Source organism: Xyrauchen texanus, chromosome 28 (assembly GCF_025860055.1).
Source record: "Xyrauchen texanus isolate HMW12.3.18 chromosome 28, RBS_HiC_50CHRs, whole genome shotgun sequence".
In the NCBI taxonomy this organism is placed as follows: Eukaryota; Metazoa; Chordata; class Actinopteri; order Cypriniformes; family Catostomidae; genus Xyrauchen; species Xyrauchen texanus.
This window is the reverse complement of record NC_068303.1, coordinates 33,669,682-33,695,105: the sequence shown is the minus strand read 5'-3', so window position 1 is coordinate 33,695,105 and position 25,424 is coordinate 33,669,682. Positions and strand designations below refer to the sequence as shown.

The window sequence follows — 25,424 nt, the reverse complement described above, 5'->3', positions numbered from 1 at the left end:
GAAAATTAGACTGAATGTCTATGGACGAGCACAACTTTGCAGGCTAAAATGTTCTAGTGCTTTCTGCCACCTAGTGAAATAAAATCAGACTTTTCAAAGTGAGATTGCGTGGACAGAACCACAATTACATGTTTACAAAGTTAGGACAACAAAAATATTTAAATTCTGTTTATCATAAGATTATAAACACATATAATATTATTTCTGATTCTGAGTCTTTTTTTATATTTGGGCAATTCTCTGAAAAAATTAGACCAATTTTTTGCAATTAGTCCACAGTATGTGTGAATGGTGAGCTTTTAAACTTGACTGTGAAAAAATGTGGGCAGCAGCCCAAAAGAATCACCAATGTTTAAAGTTTACTTTGCAAAAATAAGGCAATCGGTTTCACTACTTTTTTAAGTAAGCCAAACTTGCTAAAATTTACAGTGTATATAAATTGCACTTTTTTCTGAACCTGAAATTTACAAAGCCTGAGTGCAAATGGTCCTTTATTGACCTATTGTGTATTTCCACAAATACTTTATTTTCTATTCACATTTATATTTATTCTATATTTTTATTATTATCTCTGTCTTGTTGCTGTATTGTTTGTACACTGGAAGCTTCTGTCACCAAGACAAATTCCTTGTATGTGTAAGAATGTTTAGCAATAATGCTCATTCTGATTCTGATTTATGTACCTAAAGTCTAAAGAAAGCTCTCAATGTTGAAGAGTCAGTGAAATGAGAGAAGAGTAGCCTAAAAGTCAATTAGTGTTTCAAACACAGAACACCGTCTTGGCTTGCAAAACAAATTTGTACTTTTTACGGCATATATTGAGCGATTATATTAATGATTTCAGTGTACACTGTGTTGTCCATGTTCTCTACTAAGGGTTGTAAATGTAGCCTAATACAGATAAACAGAGGTTTCGCCCACACAGCCGCTCATGTTACCTTTGGTTGAATTCACTGTAGCTGGCTGGGCGGTCCTTATACTACATACAAAGTCACAAGAGAACAAAGTTTGAACTGAGAGTCTGGAAAACAAGCCTGTGAAAGTCAGACTGAGCGCTGCGATCAATAATGGATCCAGCGAAGAGTGATGAATGCATGAGCGAGCACGCTGCCAACCTTCTGGGCACCGGACAGCAGCACAAACAGACCGCAAGCACCGCGAACAGAAAGTCAAGATACGTGAAAATCCTCTTTGGGGTAAGTGAAATCTAACGGGGGAGACCTGAGAAACCCCCTCTCTCTCTCTTTCTCTCTCTCTCTCCCTTCTTTAATTGAAATATTTGACCAGTAGTGCTGGTAGGATTAGGCTGTTGGATTAATGATAGTCTCATAAAGTTAAATGATTTATAATAACTTTGTTAGCTAAATTATATTGCACATTTTCTGCAGTCTGAATATGTCACCCAGCAAAATTTGGTTATGTAAGATTCTAAAAAGAGTGCTGTTCTATTAATTGTAGAGAAGTTTCATATTGTGAGAACAAAGAATAACTGTACAAGAGTTTTGGAAGAAATACTGGTCCAACTCATCAACTTTAGAATAAGAAAACAGTATACCTCACTGTGTAATGTACTGTTACAGTGGGTCTTTGTAAGTTATTGTATTTTAATGGGAGATCTCTCTGTTAGGGCTGCAACAATCCATGTGTACACACTATTGTCCTAATAAAGTGCCCAACGTGGTTTTCTGCTGTTGTAGCCCATCCGCTACTGATGTCTGATGTGTTGTGCATTCTGAGATGCAATTCTGCTCACTACAATTGTACAGAATGATTATCTGTGATACCGTAGCCTTTTTACCGTGCTCAAACCAGTCTGGCCATTCTCCGTTGACCTCTCTAATCAAAAAGGCATTTTTGTCCGAAGAACTGCCACTCAATAAATGTTTTTGCCACCATTCGGAGTAATTTCTAGAGACTGCTGTGTGTGAAAATCAGGAGATCAGCAGTTACAGAAATACTCAAACCAGCCTGTATGGTCAAAAACAATCATGCCACGATTGAAATCACTGACATCACATTTTTATTCCCCATTCTGTTGTTTTATGTGAACATTAACTGAAGCTCCTGACCCGCATCTGAATGATTTTATGCATTGCACTGCTGTGCAAATGATTGGCTAATTAGATAATTGCATGAATAAGCAGGTGTACAGTTGTTCCTAATGAAGTGCTCAGTGTTTAATACAGTGTATATATATATATATATATATATATATATATATATATACAGTGAGGAAAATAAGTATTTGAACACCCTGCTATTTTGCAAGTTCTCCCACTTAGAAATCATGGAGGGGTCTGAAATTGTCATCAGTAGGTGCATGTCCACTGTGAGAGACATAATCTAAAAAAAAATCCAGAAATCACAATGTATGATTTTTTAACTATTTATTTGTATGATACAGCTGCAAATAAGTATTTGAACACCTGAGAAAATCAATGTTAATATTTGGTACAGTAGCCTTTGTTTGCAATTACAGAGGTCAAACGTTTGCACACACTGCAGGAGGGATTTTGGCCCACTCCTCCACACAGATCTTCTCTAGATCAGTCAGGTTTCTGGGCTGTCGCTGAGAAACACATAGTTTGAGCTCCCTCCAAAGATTCTCTATTGGGTTTAGGTCTGGAGACTGGCTAGGCCATGCCAGAACCTTGATATGCTTCTTACAGAGCCACTCCTTGGTTATCCTGGCTGTGTGCTTCGGTCATTGTCATGTTGGAAGACCCAGCCTCGACCCATCTTCAATGCTCTAACTGAGGGAAGGAGGTTGTTCCCCAAAATCTCACAATACATGGCCCCGGTCATCCTCTCCTTAATACAGTGCAGTCAGCCCTGTCCCATGTGCAGAAAAACACCCCCAAAGCATGATGCTACCACCCCATGCTTCACAGTAGGGATGGTGTTCTTGGGATGGTACTCATCATTCTTCTTCCTCCAAACATGGTTAGTGGAATTATGACCAAAAAGTTCTATTTTGGTCTCATCTGACCACATGACTTTCTCCCATGACTCCTCTGGATCATCCAAATGGTCATTGGCAAACTTAAGACGGGCCTTGACATGTGCTGGTTTAAGCAGGGGAACCTTCTGTGCCATGCATGATTTCAAACCATGACGTCTTAGTGTATTACCAACAGTAACCTTGGAAATGGTGGTCCCAGCTCTTTTCAGGTCATTGACCAGCTCCTCCCGTGTAGTTCTGGGCTGATTTCTCACCTTTCTTAGGATCATTGAGACCCCACGAGGTGAGATCTTGCATGGAGCCCCAGTCCGAGGGAGATTGACAGTCATGTTTAGCTTCTTCCATTTTCTAACGATTGCTCCAACAGTGGACCTTTTTTCACCAAGCTGCTTGGCAATTTCCCGTAGCCCTTTCCAGCCTTGTGGAGGTGTACAATTTTGTCTCTAGTGTCTTTGGACAGCTCTTTGGTCTTGGTCATGTTAGTAGTTGGATTCTTACTGATTGTATGGGGTGGACAGGTGTCTTTATGCAGCTAACAACCTCAAACAGGTGCATCTAATTTAGGATAATAAATGGAGTGGAGGTGGACATTTTAAAGGCAGACTAACAGGTCTTTGAGGGTCAGAATTCTAGCTGATAGACAGGTGTTCAAATACTTATTTACAGCTGAATCATACAAATAAATAGTTAAAAAATCATACATTGTGATTTCTGGATTTTTTTTTATAGATTATGTCTCTCACAGTGGACATGCACCTACGATGACAATTTCAGACCCCTCCATGATTTCCAAGTGGGAGAACTTGCAAAATAGCAGGGTGTTCAAATACTTATTTTCCTCACTGTATATATAAAAAATACATACATTCATTAAATCTATCATCTAACTGAAATGTGTGGTTTGCGCACACTCTAGCCATACTCGTTCCGGGTAATCTTGAAAACATTAGGTTAAACTATTTGTTATAAAAACATTTCTAACTAAAAAAGAAAGCTTAACTGTTTACAGTATGCATTGTTTAATCTACATGTTTGTTTTTAGATCAGCTCTGTAACACCTGTGCCACTATGAGGAGGGGAATTTGAAATAAGACAGCAAGATAGAATTTCCTGATAAAGCTTCTATTGTGTGAAATTTATTTGCAATTGAAAGTGACTTAACCCTTGTATGGTGTTTGGGTCTATGGGACCCTTTTTCATTTTTTTATGAAAGAAAAATTATATGATTAATAATTTTTTAAATCTCAGACACATTGGCATTGGCTCATTTCTGAGAAGAACATATATCAGAACACATTTTCAATGATCACACACCGTACACCCCCCTACAATTTATATTACATACAGGATGTTCTATATCCTGGGCTAATAAAAGTGTGGAAATTGTAGGTCCTGTGTACCTTCACTCAGTCCTCCTTCTGTCTGGGCCTGCTGTTAGTATGTGTGTGTGTGTGTGTGTGTGTGTGTGAGTGTGTATAAGTGTGAGTTTTGTGTTTCTGACCCTGCCGTTCCCACACAAGGTTGCAAAATTGTCGCAAAATTCAAGCACCAACACCGTCTGCTCTCACATTCCTGCACATTTTACCCTCTGCCTTGCGGGAACCAATCTTTTTATCACAGCTGCAAAATGGGGGTGGGACACTATAAACTGATCAAGATGTCCAAAATATACTCAGCAGACCTTGCAATTGATTTAGGAAGAGAGAGAAGCTTTTGATGATGTAGAGGAAGTGGTTTCAGAATGTGTGGATCACATTTCTGAAAATTCAGAGTCTGACAGTAACTTTGAAAAAGAGGATGAGATCGAGCATCAGCTTGTTCCAAAATGAAGATGATCCACAGGACCAGCCCGTCAGCAACCAGCTCCAGGACCAGCCCGTCAGCAGCCAGGACCAGAACAAGCCCATCAGCAGCTCGCAAGTGAAGAAATATGGATGTCAAAAAATGGTCTTCTTGCCAAGAAATGAGCCAATCTGCATGGCTGTATATGTGATAAGGATGCAGCCAGGGCCAACACGGATGGCAGTTACTCATTTGCAAAACATTAAGTCTTCTTTTGAGCTTTTCATCCCAGATGCCATCCAGAAAATTATTAGAAGGAGTGCATGTTTTTGGAGAGAGGTGGAAGGAGATGGACCAAACTCATTGACATGCCTACTTTGGGGTTCTTATTGGGGTTCTTATCCTTGCTGGAGTTTTCTGTTCCAAAGGCGAATCTACAGAATCCCTGTGGGATGCAGAAAATGGCAGAGAACTTTTCCGTGCAACAATGTCTCTGGAAAACGTCCACATCATTTCCAGGATGATCCGCTTTGATAACTGAGACAACAGACCAGCTCCACGGCAGAGAGACAAGCTAGCTGCATCAGGACAGTGTGGGACAAGTGGGTGCACTGCCTCCCTCTGTTTTACAACCCTGGGCCTAATGTCACCATTAATGAGCAGCTGATGCCATTTAGGGGCAGCTGCCCCTTTAGGCAGTATATAGCATCTAAACCTGCAAAATATGGTATAAAGATCTGGGCTGCCTGTGATGCCACTTCCTCATATGCTTGGAACTTACAAGTCTACACAGGGAAACCTGATGGAGGAGCCCCTGAGAAAAATCAAGGAATGAGAGTTGTCCTGGACATGACTCAGGGACTCAGTGGACACAACATCCCATGCGACAAGATGGGACAGGAGGTCCTAATGAGGAAGCTGACCATGGTGGGAATGATACAGAAAAACAATTCTGACTGCAAGAAGTACATATGCAACACACACACAGTAAAACTCTGCCCCTAATGTGTTGTATAGGCTGGTATGAAAATGCAATGTATTCAATGGGGCTGATGTGTCGTCTAGACTGACATGGCTACTGTATGTGTGCAGCTTGTGTTGTGTAAACTGACCTGAATGGGTTACATTTCTAATGAAGTTCAAATAAATAAAAATCAATAGTTATGAAAATCGAATTAGAATTTTTCCACTCATATCTTGATTATAAGTGATTTTCCTATTTTATTACATTTTATTAAAACACAAACAAAAAACGAGAAGTACTTTAATTCATAAATGTGATCTAACAAAGTTAAAGGGCAAATATGAACCATATATGCTGTTTATATTGCTTGTAATTGGGATGAAGGAAACATCTGTTGAGTATTTTAACTTAAAATTGTTTGATTGTGTTGAATTATAAACCCCAAAATGCAGCGGGTCCACCAGACCAACGAACGCTGGCTGAATAACAAAAATATGAACACCACACATGGGTTAAAGTGCGTTCAAGGTATTTGTTGATCCAGGGAAATGCCCAAATTGGGTCACCAATTGCTGCTTTACAGTATAAAGACACCTGACAAAGTTTTCATTAATACAAAGATTCCTTCTTTACTCAGTCTTGAAAATGGATTTTGTAATATGGATATGTCTTGCTTTTTTCTGTATAGGTCCTTCTACTTTGCTTGCTGGCTTTAATGATCACAATCGTATTTCTACTGAAACTCCGCTGCAGTGAGAAAGGTATCTAGATTTTATACTCTTTGCAGTTATTTCATTATTCATTTACTATTAATCTAATTACATTTCCAGTTTCCAGGTCTTAGGTTTAGGCCTATTCTTGACAACTAAAATCAGTCCCTTATATTGCGATTTATTCTTGTTTGTAAGGATTGCTTAGGAAACTGACCCAATATATTTAGATATTTATTTTGACTTTAATATTTTGTAGATGTTATTGATCTTAGGAATGATTTAACCTCACATCAGACATTATTCTTGAGATATAATTCTGTAATTGTTTAAATGATGTTTATTTCTTGTGTTTACTGTTAGTCAGCAGCTGTAAAAACCGCTGTATATCCAAAAGTCATGATGCTAATTCAGCGTGCCAATGTGACTCTGCATGTGTGAATGAAGGCACCTGCTGTCTGGACTATGAGGAAGTGTGTGTGGAACCAAGTAAGTGATTTCAATCTTACTTTTTCATTTTCTCTCTTTGGTTTCTGCCTAATACTTTCTGTCCCTTGTCAATTGTTAATCTCTCTCTCTCTCTCTCTCTCTCTCTCTCTCTCTCTCTCTCTCTCTCTCGCTCTCCCCCAATCCACATCGGATCATGGTAACAAAGTGTTTAGTTTGAGAAAGTGTTGGCTTAAAGTTTAACTGTACACCAGCTTTGTTTGTCTAAGAGAGAAATAGCCCTGCTGAAAAGACCAGCTTAGACTAGCTTGAATTTCCTTGTCTGGTGGACTGGTGGAGTGTTTATCAACCAAATTTAGATGGTGAACCTGGTCAACCAGCAAGGTGGATAACCTAGTTTATAATGCCTGGTGGGAAATCCAGCACACCAGCATCCCATGGACGCAACATATGTTGGTCACCATATTTTCAACAGGGAGGGAAAATGAAGTCATATTCAAAGTGTGTACAGACACCGACCATTTAGCCAGGGCGGGACTGGAATAACCTAGAAAAAGCCTGACATTGCAAACATTAGACACAAGAATGTCTATTTATACCATTTAACACCCACCTGTTGAAAATTTCCTCAGTACAGTGCTAAAGCTCTGCAGAGTTACTGTGGCTTTCTCTAAATTCAGGCTCAAAGTCCCTCCCAACAGCAGTCAAAGGCTCCTCCCTGTCGCTCCTACTGTGTGCACTGTATGTGTAGAATGGGTGGAATTAGCTTTTATTTGGTGAATTGCACATGAAGGATCTTTTGTCTTTTCCTGTCTCCTCCTTTCTCGAATTTTCACATGTACAATACTGTAGAACCTCATTGCTAGTAAATGGCCTGTGCCACACATGTATCAAATGCACACAAAAAACCCACAGACCTACATACAGATCTGATTCTGCTACCTTGCTTTAAACTTATGGTATGCTGTGTGTTGACCACATCTTTTTCCGACCTAGAATAAAGCTTCACTGATGACTCAGTATAAGCACTTTTACAAACTGCAAACACATGTCTTGACTGCAGATACTAGACATCAGCATTAGTCAGACTGTGGTTTAAACTCTTTTGCAATATCTACTGTAATTAGATCATAATAAGTACCTGTTATAACCCTTTTTACCCATTTTATAGAGTTTGTTTGGTTATTTGATAATTCAAAACTAGTTGTAAATAATTTCAGCGATCCAAATGTTGTATGTGCTACAACAATCCGAACTGGCGCCTGTTTTTTTCCATATAACAGAAGTGAATGGTCATAATTGGATTAGATCCATGACTTGCGCACTATATTCTAAATAAAATAAAACTATATAGATCTCTTAAAGCCATTGTAACAAGTAAAGGACGGGCAAGGAGGAGGCAGAAACCTGCTGAACAGTAAACTTAAGGTTAAATGTAAAACTCAACTTAAAACAACATAAGACTTACAGACACGCACACGCCCTCCTCCTAATCACACTTCTCCCCCGCCTGATTCAGGCCGGGCCACCACCGGTCTGACAATGTCCTTCCCGAAGTTCTGTCAGCCGTTGGTCCACACACCTCCTGGGAACCTGGGGGAGAGACAAGGGGAGGTGTGGAGAGGGAAAGGGTCAGTGGAGACACACAGAGAGAGAGAGAGAGAGGGAGAGAGAGAGAGGGAGAGAGAGAGAGAAGAACTGGTTTACGCCATAACAAGTAAAGGACAGGCAAGGAGTAGGTGGGAACTGGGTGAATTAAACATAATGTTTAATGTAAAACTCAACTTTAAACAACATTAAACATAAGACAAACAGACACAACAAACACGGCCGCGTGCGTCTCTCTCTCTCTCAAATGGGTGTCTCCAGCTGTCCTTAACTCACTCTCCCGCTGATCAGCTGATTCAGCGGAACGCCCTCCTCCTTGTCACAGCCATACTTATAGCTTTGTGAGGAACAGCCTGAAATTTAAGTAAATTAAATAACCATTTACTGAAATATTGTCTTCTGCTATTGCAGTCACATCTTCATACTTCCATACATTCAAAACTGGTGCATTCATGATACATGCAAGTACCACAAAGAAGTTTGGGTGTAGTTTCTTTCTCTTCTCCTTCTTCTTCTTCTTCTTCTTTTTTTTCTTCTGCTTCTGCTTCTTTATTTATAGTGTTGAATGCATGCCTCTGGCTTTATGCAAAGCTTTAAATATTTCCTGTTATTGATAACAGTATTAGAATCAGGTTAGAAATGGCGCCCATGTACTTGTACTCATGCTCATAAAAACCAATACTATATGCAGTGGCGGAGCTAGGTGGCCACCCCATTGGCCACCCCACTCGCAATTGCCGTTTTGGTAATTTTTTGTCTTGGGCACAATTTAGTTTTTTTTTGGTGGAACCGTCTCTGTACAACTGCAACACACAGGAGACTTAACATGTGCAAACACCAAGGTCGCTGCACCTCTCCGTCCCGGCTGTCACTGTATCCACTCCCCTCATTTTTTCTATCCACGTGCCTCCGCTATCTACACCAACAACCACCTACCCCCCCACCACCCCTGTCCACCCTGTCCAATGATACGAAAATGCTCCCCGAAAATGTCTGTGCCACAACAGACTTATCTCTGGCCTCTGCCTGGCCACCCCTGTGAAAAACACCTGGCTCCGCCCCTGACCATTTGACGCACGAATGTCATTTCGGGCACAAATTAAAATCTTTTTATGTCCAAGTGTGATTATTAAACCACAAAGGCTGTATTTTAATAAGAAAAATATATAAATACTGTATATAGTTTGCATGTGCTGCGCACTTCAAAGTGAATGTATGTGCACTGGCTTTTACAGATCCTTGACTCATTCATGGAAAACACCATCATTAGCATTTCTGTTTGTTGCAGATGACAGTGAAATGAGAAGTTACAGTCAAAAACACACAGAAATGGAAATGGAATCACATCAGTCGCGTGGGTCAGGAATCGCGCAAACCCTGCGACTGGCAGCCGACCCGCTCTACCAACTGAGCCACAGCCGCCCTAAAACCATTTAATTTACTAAAAATATATTATGTTGAAAATGAATTTGGATATAACTTAATACAGATAAGGTTAGTATTTATGAACTGGCTCCATTTACTTCTAATGTAAGTGCCTTAATATAATCGCTTTTAAAAAAAATAAAAATAAATTTAAGTCAAGTCAAATAAATGTATATGTGGTTGTGGCAGCGGGGGGCGTGGTCAAACGCCCGTCCGGGAGAGGAAAGCGGTAAGGGCGCTTACACCTGAGCTAAATTATGCCTAACACCTGTTTAATTCCAGTGAGCACGAGGAGAGCGGCATAAAAGCAGACACAGAGCCTCAAGTCAAGAGAGAGAGAGCCCAACAAGCCAACCCAGTGCGCTTGTATACTGTTGTGTTTTATTGTTAAATTGTGAAAGAGAAAACGGCAATTAAATCCCTACCTTTAGTTCACAACCTCGTTTCCTGTGTCCTCCTTCCCGTGAGGGTCCTACAGTGGTAATCAGCAGTATGCCACAAATGCTGTTGATTGAGCTTCACTTGTTTTGAACACACAAGTTATTTTTGTGTGAATGCACCAGGCTTGAAAGTGTTGATGACTTAGATGTTGTTTGCTTGATAACTCTTTTTGGCTTCAATGGAGCAATTCTTTTCCATATTCGAGTCAGGGGCACTGGAACACGGGTGGCATAAAAATATGCGCACTTCCGGCACACGCATTAGTAGTAGTATAGCATGGGAATTGACAGAAAGGAGTGACTACTAGTGATGTCAATTTCGTGAACTAATCGTTCTTTTGAACTGGTTCTTTTTAGTGAACGAGTTTAACCAGTTCACCAAATCGGACTAAATCGAGTCAAAACTGACCCACAAGCTACTCTATCTTAACCTGTCTCTCGGATTTGCCTGACACTCTGAATCAAAATGAGCTGATAGCTGGGAGTACTATGATCCTAGAACTGGCGATATCTGCTTTTGCCAACTCTTCTTTGCAATGAACCGCTTCAGCTAGTTCATAAATCGAACTGAACACTGCACTGAGAATCACCTCTTTCGGACATAATACTGAGAACTGCTGATCAGTGAGCAGCTGATGAGCGTGCGTGAACCAAGGACTTGAATGAGGGGTGAAGCGTTTCAGTTGAGAGATGTAAATTGAGTTTATTAAGACTAGTTTAATCACTTTATATGCTTAGGACATGTGTAGAACATCAGCATTTGTGTATCAGTGTCAATATTGGGTGCTTTAGGTGCAAAACTTTAATGTAGGATGTATTGTAAGATCACTGAATGAAACACCGATGACAAAAAACACCCTTATTATCATAACTTAATTAAATAAAATGTAATAATCAGCCATTTGCACTTACATGTGGCTTTTATTGAATGTGTGTGTATGTATACATCTACAGTGCCGCATATTAGCATTATTTACGTATAGTGACGTCATTATACTATGACGTAAATTAACTGGAAATCGTTTGGGAAATGTATTGGACTTCCCATCACTAGTACATAATTAGCTGCTTTGAGTCATTGCTTTCCTGTTCTTGATAGATAATAATGATCAAACTGATGGCTCACTCAAGCAATCAAGTGTTCAGGCTTCTGAGAACCTAATCAAGTGATAGGAGCTAATGAAACATGATTCATAATGCTTTGAAATCTTAATGAATCAATTGTTTTGAACTAATGCTTTTAAGCAAGTATCATATTGGGCGAGTCATGTGATTTCATCAGCTGGTATCTCTAGTGTGTGGCTTTTCGGGCACTTTAACACTTTGAATCACTCACCGAAGCAGTTAGTTCAATTGATTCAGAGCTCCAAAAGGCTTTATGTCAACCGACAGTACCTCAAACAGTATAAACCCATGTCGTACCATAAAATGATAAAAGTTAACATTAAAGGGAACATAAAACATAACTATAAACCCCAATACATTTTAAATGTTAATTAACCCCCCCAAACAGTCCCAAAACCTGCACAGATGTACCTCATTAATTATGCAAAGACAACAGCCAATAGCAAGTCCTCAAGCATAAACAACAACAGACATTTAAGTATATTCCTGGTAAGGAATACAATTCAAAGTAGTTTTAGCATCTGACATTCATTTAAATAGATAAACGAGCCATTTTGCCCTTTGCACCAAGAAAAGGGAAAATATGCAGATGTCTGATTAGTCCATCTAACCACTGATCTACAAACACCATGGACCTGAATAAAGAGCAGCCCTAGACAGAAATGAATGAAAGTGGATGAGGGCTTGCTGGCTGTCACTGCCATTCTATGTTGTTTGTAGATGTGTGTTGAACCATAAGGAGATGTTCTGTTATACACAATTCCAGATGTTTATGTAAGTAGTTATATCTTGCATCATATGACTTCTATGAATGTCGTAGAATGACCATATACTGTTTGCACAACGTTATCAAGCCATAAAGTAAAATAACAGTGGTTTCGTTTTATTCTTTTTTTCAAAAGGGACATTTGACTTAATTCACATTAAGACCAGATTCATATTGAAGATCAGTCATAAAGTCAGCAGAATTAGACAAAGTAGGATTAACAAATATTACTTTGTATCCTATTAAAGGGGATGAGGAAATAACTTTAACCCTTACATCTTCAAGTCACACAATGTCAAATGCAATATGCTGTTTTTTAAAAATGGTATAAAACACAGGGCATATTGTGCTTGTGTAATATTGTTAAATGCAAATAGACACAATAGACACATAAAAAAGGGTCCCATACACAAGAACATGCTGTTGGACAAATTTAGTGTTCCAGTAATATCCGAAATCAAAGACAGCTGCCTCATCAAAGGTCTCTGTGAACTGTGAATATAATGACAAGTGTATGCCAGCCTCTCTCTCTCTCTCTCTCTCTCTCTCTCTCTCTCTCTCTCTCTCTCTCTCTCTCTCTCTCTCTCTCTCTCTCTCTCTCTGTACCGGTGGTGCGGAAACAGATTTGAATCTCCTTAGTTAGATTACGCCAGCATTCAAACTGTGTATGTTGATAAATAACTAGTCAAGTCACTGGGATTTTGATAATGTTGGAAGTATAATTTGGCTATGTTAATTTCGGAATGTTGTTGTCATGATGTCACAACCTACCCCCTTCAAAAGTCATTCCAGCGCCAATGGGATGAGTAGATGACAATGTCCTTTTTGAGTGAACTGTATAGTGATCGTCCTAGTTCCACCTCTCTCATAATTCTTAATCCCACCATTCATCATTCGTCTTTGACTTTCAGGTCAACGCTGGACTTGCTCGAAATTCCGCTGTGGTGAGGACCGCTTGACAAACAGCCTCTGTTCCTGCTCTGCAGATTGTGTCAAAGTGGGTGACTGCTGTTCAAACTACAAGAGCACATGTGAAGGTAAATAACATGCTTTGCTTTTTATTCCAGTCTCATAATTTCCATAAATTTTTATAAAATCCTAAAAATCCTAAAATCCTATAAATCCTTCCATTCTCTTGTTTACTTTAATATATAGAGTTCTTGTACATTTCTATTGATGTTCAGTTTGATAGCAATGTCACTGGAAGGTTTCGTAGACAAATGATCATATCATTGCAGGGACCACTTGTGCTATAGAGGGATGAAATCAAAGCTGAATAATGGCCAGGTCAATGGGCAACTGTCACCCAAAAACAAGCCACTGCAAATATAAAATTGATATTGATGAATAACACTTGAATGTGTAATAGTGACTATTACCACAATGTAAAATAAACAAAGAAATGAGAAGTGGTATCTGTTCCTGGCCCCTCCTCAGTATTAACAGTGCCTTTTGAACACCTCATAACAGCTTTGATGTTGTATACTTGCCATCGCTTTACTGCAGTGCACATGGTGTGCTTATTCTCAGAATTGCAACTTTTTCTTGTATTTGCAACTTCAGGGGTCGCAAATACAAGATACGCCATAGGCGCAAGTCAATGAGCATTGCCATGAAGTTTTGGTTTTTCATGTGCATTTTCATGTGCATCTAGAAGCCAGTGGGTTTGGCGATATTGCACGTGCAATGTTCTAATGGGCTGGGTCAAATTAATTCCATTCCTGGGAATTTTCTCTGTTATTTCACCGTCTGCGTCCTATTTTATAGTCCATTCCCTGTCAAGCACCAGCGATATAAACAAATACAGCACATTCATAAGAAGTTGTTAGTGTAAATGGACTGTATGCAATGAATTAGAAGAATAGAAATATCTATGTTATCTCTTATGCATTAACTATGTCCTTGTTGAATGTCAGGCATTTTTCTTTGACAGTGGCATACTCCTTTTATACGCATGGAAAATGTGGATTCTCATCAGGATTTTTAGGCTCCATTAAATTATAGAGAATGTAAGTATTATTAATGATATTGATCAAGTGACACACAAATCCTGGCTAGTATTAACAGTGATTGTATTTGCCTTCAAGATTAGGCTGTTCATTTTTGGACATACTTTAGTTCTACCGGTTGATTTTGCTATAAAATTGTAAATCATATATTGTAACACAAAGAAATTTAACCAATAATATTTCTAAATTCAAATTACACATCAAAAGAAACAAAAAAATAATCAAAATAACAACAAACAAAAAAAATCCTATTTAACCCCTCTCCTTCTTCTTCCACCGGCCTCTTTTGCAGTGACTTAAAAATCACTTTACGACAACAGGTGGAAACATTTAAATACAAATCAGTTCAGAAATACAATTGTAAATATAAACCTAATAATAATAATAATAATAATAGTAATAATAATAATAATATAATAATAACAACAATAACAACAATAATAATAATAACAATATTAATACTAATAATAATAGTAATAATAATAATAGTTATAATTAAAAAGAAACCATGACCTCTAAAAGATTAACACAAATCTCATACATTTTTGTTTCATAAAACGGCTACAACAGTGATCATCAGGAACATCATTTGATGTTCCACTATATTTTCAGAGTTTGTACTTAAACTTTATTAACACATGCTGGTGGAATCTCAAAACTACAAATAGAGGAACTGATTTTAGACTTTGCGCTGAAAACAGACGTGGTTCTGAACTGTCTTGACCTATTTCTCAGGATCTCTCTGCAAACATTAACATACAATACACCCACAGTTTGCACGCATACACCCACAGATAGCCACTTGCATTTTCACACTGGCACAAAGTTTTCACTTTGAATTAGTGCACTCATGCAAATTAAATAAGATGTTGCGCACAGTCATTGCACGTTGCGCTGCACCTAGCGTGGTCACGATAAAAGAGACCTAAATCTTAGAATTGCAACTTTGTTTCTTGTCTTATTGTTTCATATCTTGCTATTTGGTCATCTTGCAATTGAGAGGGTGGCATTACATCTGCTTAAGTTTTTATTTAGCTTTGAACATCTGTTTTGTGGCAAGCCTGTGAATCTGGTGATGGATCGCTAGGATTTCTCTTTGAAGTTGCTTGGTCCTGGAGCTCATCTCTACTCAGCAGGATAAAGAGCAGTGAAGTTTCTAAACTTTATTTTCATTGGCAGTTGTTATTCTTTTAAATATTTTCACTATTCACCTCGTATTTAAGGGAGCGTTTCTTTTTTGGGTGTGTTGTACTGAATGGCTGACAGTGACATACATATTTCATGTCTGAATATTTGTGTTAAAGCTTAAGATTTCTGGGTGTAGATGCAATGTATGCATTGGATCAGCACTTATGTCTGCTCTTAAAACCTTCTGAACACAAAAATTGGTCATACATGATACTGTGTAATAAACAAAATAGTGTCTGCTCATAATTTCAGGAATGGTTTGACTCAATGTTTATCTGCACAATCACAGCCTTGTTGTCAGTACCATAACCTGCTGGCAGCTAATTCATTTCACTCGAAATACTGCCTGGACTATGTTGCCTGGATCCAATTGTTTATGCCATTAGACGGTTAGAAAGGCTGTGTTCCTGAAGTTTGGCATTCATTCTTGATTGATTATGTCTGAAAATGGAAGTGTAATGTTATTGTGATTCTGTGGCCATCATTTCAACCCTATTCCTCACCCAAATGTTCCTCATTGATGCTAACTTTAGAAAATGAAATGGCAAAATAGCATACACCTGACCAGAGTTTCAAAAGAGCTATTAATACTGTCTTTCTGTTTCTGTTTTGTTTCACAGGTGCAAAAACTTGGCTTGAAGAGGATTGTGAGGAAATAAAGACTCCTCAGTGTCCTGCTGGGTAACAGATTTATGTTTATATACGAGACTGTTGAAAAGAGCATAACTTGTCTAATTTAGGGTCACGTAACTTGGGAATTGCCGCCATATATTTAAAACCCCTTAATCATCCAAAACTTTTAGTGCATTTAATGCAAGTTTATGCTTGTGTTTATTTTGTTATCCTCCACATCTCTAAGAGAATCTCTTTTTTTTCAACTTTGTTATAAAAGTAGAATTGTCTCCTTTGAAAAGGGAATCTATATATAGTTGCGTGCAGAGCTAAATAAAAAAGTTTAACACGTTAATTTGACTTAATCGTGATTAACACATTTACTCTTAATTTAGCATAAACAAGCATAAACACTGGTTGGAAGTGCGGAACATTTGTAAAGTGTCCGCCCGGAGTCATTACACTGACACATACTTCACAACATATACACACAATACCGCTTCTGTGTCATTTGATGTACAAATAAAGCCCAGATGGGACTCGTGACAGAAATCATGTATTTTTCAGCCTGTATAAGGTAAATTAATTATTAAGACATTTAATGCCCATTGCAATGAATATGCAACCTATGCAACCTATGGTGAGACTAGTTCTTTCAATTAGTCAAACTCCCACTTAGACTTTGGGAAACGTTTAATGTTACTTGAACAGGTGATATTTTAGTGCATTTCTATCTTTATACTGTGGAAGGCTTTGTTTGGAAAATGTTAGTAAAGCATTATATTGTTACATACTGTTTTGTTTTCTTTCCTAAGATGAAAATAAATAAATTTGAACATAAAAAGAAGTATATATACTGTCAAATTTCAGCACTTTCAAAATCTGCGATTAATCGTGATTAACTACAAAATTATCCGATTAATAGCGATTCAAATGTTTAATCAGCTGACAACACTATTAATTGTTCATAAAATCACAGACAAACACAATGTGCTTAAGCTATCAACACACAAACAATTATAATTTATCATGTCTTTATCAAACACATCCCATTAAACATTCACAGTGCTGTGGAAAAGTAAGTGAATCCTTGGATTTAATCACTGGTCGATCCTCCTTTGGCAGCATTAACCTCAACCAAGAGATTCTGGTAGCTGCGAATTAGATCTGCAGAACATTCGGAAGGAATTTTGGACCATTCTTCCTTACAGAACTGCTTCAGCCCAGCAATATTCTTAGTATGTCTGGTGTGAATGGTTCTCTTGAGTTCATTCCACAGCATCTCTATTGGGTTAAAGTCTGGGCTCTGACTGGGCCACTCCAAAAAGTGGATTTTGTTTTTATGAAGATATTCTGTAGTGGATTTACGTTGATATTTAGGGTCATTGTCCTGCTGCATCACCCAACTTCTACTGAGCTTCAGCTGGTGCACAGCCACCCTGAAAATATCCTGTAGGTTAACTTGGGAATTCATTTTTCCCTCAATGATGGTAAACATTCCAGGCCCCCAAGCAGCAATGCAGACACAAGAAAAAGTACTTCACTGTTGGGATGATGTTTTCATGTTGGTATGCAGTGCCCTTTTTATGTATTACTTAGTTCTGTGTGTTCTTCCCAAACAATTCAACCTTAGTTTCATCAGTCCACAAACCATTTTCCCAGTAGCGTTGTGGAGTGTCAAGGTGGTCTTTGCCAGATTTCAGACATGTAGCAATGTTTTAGTTGGAAAGCAGCAGCTTCCTTTGTTGTGTTCTGCCATGGAAACCATGCCTGTTTAATGTTTTTCCTATTGCAGACTCATGAACAGGGATGTTAACCAGTTCCAATGATTCCTTCAAGTCTTTGGCTATTGCTCTATGGTTTTTACCTCATTGAGCATCCTGCAGTGTGCCCTTTGAGTCATCTTGCCTGGACAGCCACTTCTAAGGAGAGTTGCCACAGTACTAAATCGTCTCCATTTATAGACAATTTGTCTAACTGCAGACAGATGAAAATCAAAGTTCTTAGAGATGACTTTGTAACCCTTTTCCAGCTTTATGCAAAGCAACAATTCTTGATTGTGGAACTTCTGAGATCTCTTTTTTGCGAGGCATGTTCCCTAATATTGTTTCATTAATTGGATGTCAGGTTTGCTAACTCCTGACTCTTAATTAGCTTTTGTTGACATCATTAGCCAAGGGCATCACATACTTTTTCCAACCTACACTGTGAATGTTTGAATGATGTATAAGAACAGTACAATAATTTGTGTGTTATTAGTTAAAACAGATTGCGTTTGTTCATTATTGTAACTAGGATGAAGGTCAAACCAGATTTTAAGCCAAAATTATACATGAATGCAGGTAATTCCAAAGGGTTCACATACTTTTTCTTGCCACTGTTTTTGATTTCGATGCACAGAGAAATGTTTAGGCGTGTGTGTTTATGTCTGAATCTGAGTAAATGGACTGTTTTGTCAATGTTGTCTTTTCCATTAGCTACAATAAACTAAAATACATTCAGCTTTGCCCATAATGCCGTTCATTGGCATTAATATGAATAGTCAATTTAATGAGCCATATGCTTCTTTTGGACTTGAATGTATGATTACTATGTAGGGGAATGCAAAACATTGAGAAAAACATTGACACTCCAAATAATTTGGATGTTTGGGATATATGCACATTACATTACAGTGGACCTATACATTAAATCAGGCCCTGGAGGGTCTTATTATTTTAATTTATAGTACTTTGAAATTGAATGGTCTGACAATACATTGAGCTAAGGTTTTATGGATAATTCCCTTCGCTCTTTCTAAAGGCAAGCTTTGCAGTTGAAGGATATTTATGTGAATGGTTTAGGATGGCTGGATTTGATAGGTCTCTAATGAGAGTTTGATAGGTCACTAACTTTATAGTGTGGCCTTTTGAGGACAAAATGTTCATGTGATTTTCTATTGTTAAAGCATGTCTATTAAAACACTTCCGTTTAATTTAAGGAGTGCCGTTTAGTTCTTGGAAAAAATTTAGCAAAACTGTAGCAGTTTGGTCAGCTAATGAGTCAAGAAATAAATGTTGCAATTCACGGGTGATACTCGTGGTTCATTCAACGAAATAGAAATGGAAGGTCAAGTAGAAAGCTCTGTTGTAGTGCTCATTTTGGCAAATGTAGTAGATCATCTGAGTATACTTTTCATATAGAAATGTGCACACTGTGTCGAGTGCACACAGTATAAATACTATTTCCTTCTGCAAAAGTAAGAAAAGTAAGGTAGTATGCGATTACCAACATAGCCAAAAATGTACATCAGCTGTTCTCTGGTTGAAACATTGCTCATGTTCCAATGCTATTTTTAACCAAGCATGAGTACTCTAGTGTTCAACTAAAAGGAGAAGTTACATTTGTTTTTGCATGGTATGAAAAGCACATATTTGATAAAAAACATGAATCTTTTCCCTCAAGATTTTCTAAACCGCCGCTGCTCCTGTTGTCTCTGGATGGATTCAGGGCAGGATACATGAAAGCATACAGCAACATGCTTCCTGTCATCAACAAACTCAGTATGTCACATAAACTCAATCTAAAGTTTGACTTTTTTAGCTCAATAAATGGAGTTGTTCTATTAAAACCTACAGAAACCATTAGATACTTCAAATATTTGTTACTATAATCTTAATAATTATGGTACGAAACTGTTCTCCACAAATCCTGTTTTGCATTTTTATAGTAGTTTAACAGTGTATCTAGCTGGACAATAGCTGTAGCAGCCTGAAAATGTAACTTAAGCTCATGAAACCTTTGTTGTTGCATTTTATAGCGATTAGATATATGTTATTTCATCATAATCTTGACCTTTTGGAGATTTTGGTCTTTAGTAGTTCAAGTAGTTACTAGCTTTACTTGCATAGAACCTTATAGGTGCCCAGAGGCATTGATCATATGGTCACTGAGTGACCAGACTTACCTAAAAAGGACTTTTCATAATTGGTTGTGCAAGCATTTAACAAGGGTGCACTGTTAAAATGCATCCAGAATTGGGGGAAATCCAATCAGGCACAGAACATTTGAAAAAAGTCTACAAGATGTTATAATTCTCATTCCCTTATGTGGGCTTCTGTGAAGGTAAATTCCAGCAGTTCATACAGCATTCCCTAATAGATTTCTGTCCTGATATGAATTAACCTCGCAACTTGTTTCAACAGGGAAATGTGGGACCTCAACGCCATATATGCGGCCTGCTTATCCTACCAAGACCTTCCCAAATCATTACACCATAGTGACAGTAAGTGACAGGTAGAAGTTAACCCACTAATTGTTCATAAAAAGCTACACATACTGTACATGTCAAAATGTAATCACAGTAACATGTTTGCATGGTTAACCCTTTAAGCTCGGAGGGGCCTGCCGGCTTCATTGAATCAAATGGCACTCATTCTGTGAAATCTCATTATTAAAATCATGTCTGCGTCCTATGCAGACCTTTAGTCATTGTTTGTGTTTGCATGTGTAATTAGTTCTTATGGACAATTATTGTTTTATTTGTTTGGAGAGGCTTTTGGACACTTGGAGACGTTTTTGGACACTGATAAATTATATTTGTAATGCTATAACTATTAATTGCTTTGTCATATGAACACAAATGTTTTCTCAGATACAGCTGACATGATTGGGAACAAAACGAAAGCAGTTTTTTTTGGAGCTACCTTATTTACACCCAGAGATATACTGTATAATGTCAAATCTGAAAAATCTGAAGAAAAAAAAATGTACATTTTTGGCTAGATTGCTTTTGTGATTTTTCGCAGTTTCTAGGCTGAGAGTCTCAGAATGTATCATAATTTATATCACAATAGACAGCATTTTGGCATAATGTTCATTTTTATCAGAAAGACTTTCAGACTTGAGTGAGATTAAAGATGGCATTTATTTGATGAATATACAACAGAAAAGTAATGTCTGGCTTTGGCGTAGGCCCCGTCTGCCGGTCCGAAGAAGTTGTACTCAGAACCGTCATATCCTGCTGGAGATAAGAGGCAGGGGCGAGGAGCCTAACCCCATGCAGGACGGGACTCAACTGGTGGTGGTGGGGTGGTGGAGGTTGCCGTGTTAGCTACACTGAAACAGCAATGTGATAGATTGTGAGCAGACTTATAAAGCAATGGCTTACATGTGATTGGCTGGGAGTTACCTAGCTAATGGTGCGATGATGAACAGCTGCTAGTCTTCCCGCTAGAAATACGCTGCGCTTACATTACCACAAAAATATATTTCGACTCGTCCATCCATTTTCTTTTTTAAAAAAATGGAGGCACTTACAATGGAAGTGAATGGGGTCAGAAATGTTAAAGGCAGAAATGTGAAGATTATAATTTTATAAAAGCATCAATTCTTCTGTTAAAGCTTGTGTATTATTTAAGCTGTGAAGTTGTTTAAATCGAAATTCTTTCAGCCGTTCTGGGGTTTGTTGACTACATGATCATGGCAATGAAGTTGTAAAATTGGCTATAACTTTACACAGAAAAGGTGAGTTAGATTTTATCATTCTAAAATCATATTAACACCCATATTGTTTACATCTTGTGGTTAAAGTTTTGAAATAAGTTGTATTTTAACACTAACAGATTGTCCCCATTCACTTCCATTGTAAGTACCTCACTGGAACCCAGATTTTAGCTTTTTTTTAAAAGAAAAGGACAGATGAGTCAAAATTCATTTTTGTGGTAATCAATATTATGCCACAATTGCTGTTGGTTGAGCCAAATTTGTATTGAACCTGGAATATTTATTTAATTATAATTAGTTCCATGGTAGTTTATGGACCAGCTCAGTTCATTAGCTTTGCTCTTCAATTTAGCTGACGGCTGATCAAGCAGAGCTCAGTCTTTGTGTGACGAAGCAGGCGGAGAATGAGGATCTAGGCGCAGCAGTTTATTCAGAAACATAAAGAAAAACTCAGAAACAAGCAAAACAAGGGAGACCTGACACAGAGCATCAAAATCATGCAAGAACTAACAAGGAAACAAGGAAACTAAAAGGGCTTATATACAAAAAGGAACAATCAAGGGAATAAGAAACACAGGGGGAAATAATCAGGGAATGAGAACTAATCAGGGGAAAACCAATCATAAAATGAAACTACAAAGGACTACAAAAACCAAACAGGAAACAGGAACTAAACTAAACTTCAAAATAAAAGCACAAAAACAAAAGACAACAGAGAACATGACACTTTGGTTGCATAATTCGATACATTTTTCTTGCATTATCATCACCCTCAAGTTCCCACAAAACTAAGATTATGCACCTTCATGTTCTAATTATTTGTCCCCTTCCCCTTCATTGTGTCTAATATATAGATTTCATTGCAGCTGCTCATTTTTGTTGTGCTGTAGATTTACATTTAGGTTGTTAGCAGTTGATGCATAAAAGAATATCTTTAACCCTTAAATGCATAGTAATTTTCCCAAACACTCTTATATATGGAGGTCTTTAGAGACCTATCTATCGAAAATGGATGTACAAAATGCCCAGATAGTGTCATATTTTGAAAATATTTTCATGACAATTAGAAAATAATAAAATAAAGTATATTTTGATGTTTTATTTTTCATTTATCAAAGAGATAATGCAAAAAATCAGGACAAATCTAGAATATGATTCATTATTTTCACACTGACATCTCATGAGATGCAACTGTCACTAGTAGTTGCTGAGATTAGATGGGAGATGTAGGATCTATTTGCAGGCTTTAATCAAAATGATGACAGTGAAACAAACAAATGGAACCTCAAAAGAACAAACAAGAACTAACAAAGAAGGAACTAAACTAGAGGGTATTTATTCATACAAGGCCTAATGAGGGAATGGAAAACAGGTGAGAACAATGAGGAACAGATAGCAGCGATGAGGGCAGTGCATACTGGGTAACATAGTCCGGGGGAAACACTTAAAAATAAGAGTCCTAGGAAACACGAGGGAGACAGACTGTGACATAACCCCCCCTTTAAGGGGTGACTCCTGGTGCCCCAAAGATGGCTGAGGAGGGCAGGAAAATACAGGTGAGGAAGGGGACCCAGAAGATGACCAGGTGGCCAGGGAGGAAACCCCAGGGTAAGGATTGGGTCTGGAGGTCTGGGGTGGGGGGCAGTCTCAGGGTTTAGACTGGGTCGGGAGGTCTCAGAGGTGGCCTCAGGGCCGGGACTGGGGTGGGAGGCCTGGGGGGAGGCCACAAGGCCGGGACCGGGTCGGAATGCCTGGACTGGACTGGGTCGGGAGTGTCAGTTCTTCTGTCACGAGTAGTTGCTGAGATGAGACTGGAGATGTAGGATCTATTGGCAGGCTTTAATAAAAATCATGACAGTCAAACAAACAAATGGGAACTCAAAACAGCAACAAAGAAGGAACAAAACTAGAGGGTATTTATTCATACAAGGCCTGATGAGGGAATGGAAAACAGGAGAGAACAATGAGGAACAGGTGGCAGTGATGAGGGCAGTGCATACTGGGTAGCGTAGTCCGGGGGAAACACTTCAAAATAAGAGTACTAAATACTAAAGAGGTTTAGGCACAACTCCAAAAAATGGATGAGATACAGGGGGTGGAATGAGGTCCCAGGTATCTAAAGTCCCGAGGTGTGCGTTTAAGGGTTAATGGTTATTTTTGTTGTCTTTGTCTAGTAATGCAGACACCAACATTTTTAAATGTAACCAAAAAGCTTTGGGAATCAAGTTTTTGTCATTACAATTATTATTTAATTAGGGAAATTAAGTTTTCAAACAATGATTTCTTTGCAGGGTCTATATCCAGAATCCCATGGCATTGTGGACAACAAGATGTATGATGTCACTCGCAATGCCTCTTTCAGTTTGAGAGTAGAAGAGAAATTCAATTCTGCATGGTACCAGGGTGAACCAGTGAGTATATGTACACACATAAAACCTAAATGTACAGGTGTGTGATTATGGAGTTTAGATGACATCTATCATGATTATTTAAAGGGATAGTTCACCCAAAAATAAAATTCTCTCATCATTTACTCTTTTTCATGCCACCCACAGATTTGTGTGACTTTTTTCATCTGCAGAACATAAACACAAAGTTTGTAGAAGAATATTACAGCTCTGCAGGTACATACAATGCAAGTGAATGGTGACCTGAGCTGCGAAGCTCCAAAAATCACAAAAAGGCAGCATAAAAGTAATCCATACGACTTCAATATTTTAATGTATGTTTTCTGAAGCGCGGGTGAGAAACAGATCAATATTTAAGTCCTTTGTCATTTTAAATCTCCAGTTTCACTTTCACTTTCAGAACATGAAAGTGAAAGTGGAGATTTAGAGTAAAAAAGGACTTAAATATTGACCTGTTTCTCACTCACACCTATCGTATCACTTTTGAAGTCATATATATAACTACTCGAAAGGTCTGGTCACCATTCACTTGCATTGTATTGGCCCACACAGCTAAAATGTTCTTCTAAAAATCTTTGTTTGTGTTTTGCAGATGAAAGAAATTCATACACATCTGAGATGGCATGCAGGTGAGTAAATTATGAGATAATTTTTATTTTGGGTGAACTATTCTATTGTGAAAGCTTTAAACACAGTTTAGAACCCTTCAATTCTCTTTAGATATTAGATTTAGTGGTCAAATGTGGTTATGTCTATTTTAAATATTTTGATAACTGTATAGTGAGAAGAAACTGAGGCGGGCACAAACGTTCTTGTGCATGTCTCATAGATGGGTTTAACAATAAAGGTGAAAGCCAAGTTGTAGGGGTGACCCAGGTGGTAATATCTAGAAGCATAAAGTGTGGCAATAACCAGACAACCATAACAAAGTAGGTATCTATGTTTTTGTGCTGAATGAGAAAATGAGAATACCAAACCACAAAAGTGAGTGTGATCAGATATCTTCTGTGCGCCAGTAGTTTTAAAGTACTCTCTCAATCCTGAAGCTTCTTCTCTCAACCAATCTAGCTCAGTTCTGGTGGAAGATACAGGGATTTGCTAAGTAAAAGGGGTGGTTGTTGCTAAGACAAAACAAGATAACTGTCTGAGACAAAACAATATAATGAATGCTCTCTTCCTGAGAGGTTTCTTTTACAGTAATTACAGAAGATGGCTTTGTGGCTTCCGACTGCAGATGTGCTTGCACGAATCTGAATCAATTATAGCTTTTTATTTGTTCTTTCAAAGGAATGGGTGAAACAGAATCTGGCCAATTCCTCAAAATCTGAACAAATGATTTTTGAAGCCACTTTCATAAGCAGGACATGTTACATTATGTGTTACTCTTAATGAAAGTAACTAATTATGTTAAATCGTGACTTTTTCTGGAAAAGAATGCACGAGTTAGGCCTACTTGTGTAACACCGAAGCGTTCTCTCTCTTATCACTATGCTT

The 25,424-nt window shown here is 38.1% G+C and overlaps 1 protein-coding gene across 1 annotated transcript in view; it reads left to right on the top strand.

The window, feature by feature from the left end:
• The first annotated feature begins 999 nt into the window (after positions 1-999).
• Positions 1,000-25,424, top strand: part of LOC127621751 (ectonucleotide pyrophosphatase/phosphodiesterase family member 1-like) — a 66,825-nt gene continuing 42,400 nt past the window's right edge. Inside the window, exons 1-8 of the mRNA XM_052095468.1 lie at positions 1,000-1,196; positions 6,397-6,469; positions 6,782-6,907; positions 13,141-13,266; positions 16,047-16,107; positions 19,483-19,580; positions 20,223-20,302; positions 23,814-23,933. Of these exons, the coding sequence (XP_051951428.1) occupies positions 1,068-1,196; positions 6,397-6,469; positions 6,782-6,907; positions 13,141-13,266; positions 16,047-16,107; positions 19,483-19,580; positions 20,223-20,302; positions 23,814-23,933 (813 nt within the window). The 5' untranslated portion in view covers positions 1,000-1,067. The remainder of the gene's footprint in view (positions 1,197-6,396; positions 6,470-6,781; positions 6,908-13,140; positions 13,267-16,046; positions 16,108-19,482; positions 19,581-20,222; positions 20,303-23,813; positions 23,934-25,424) is intronic.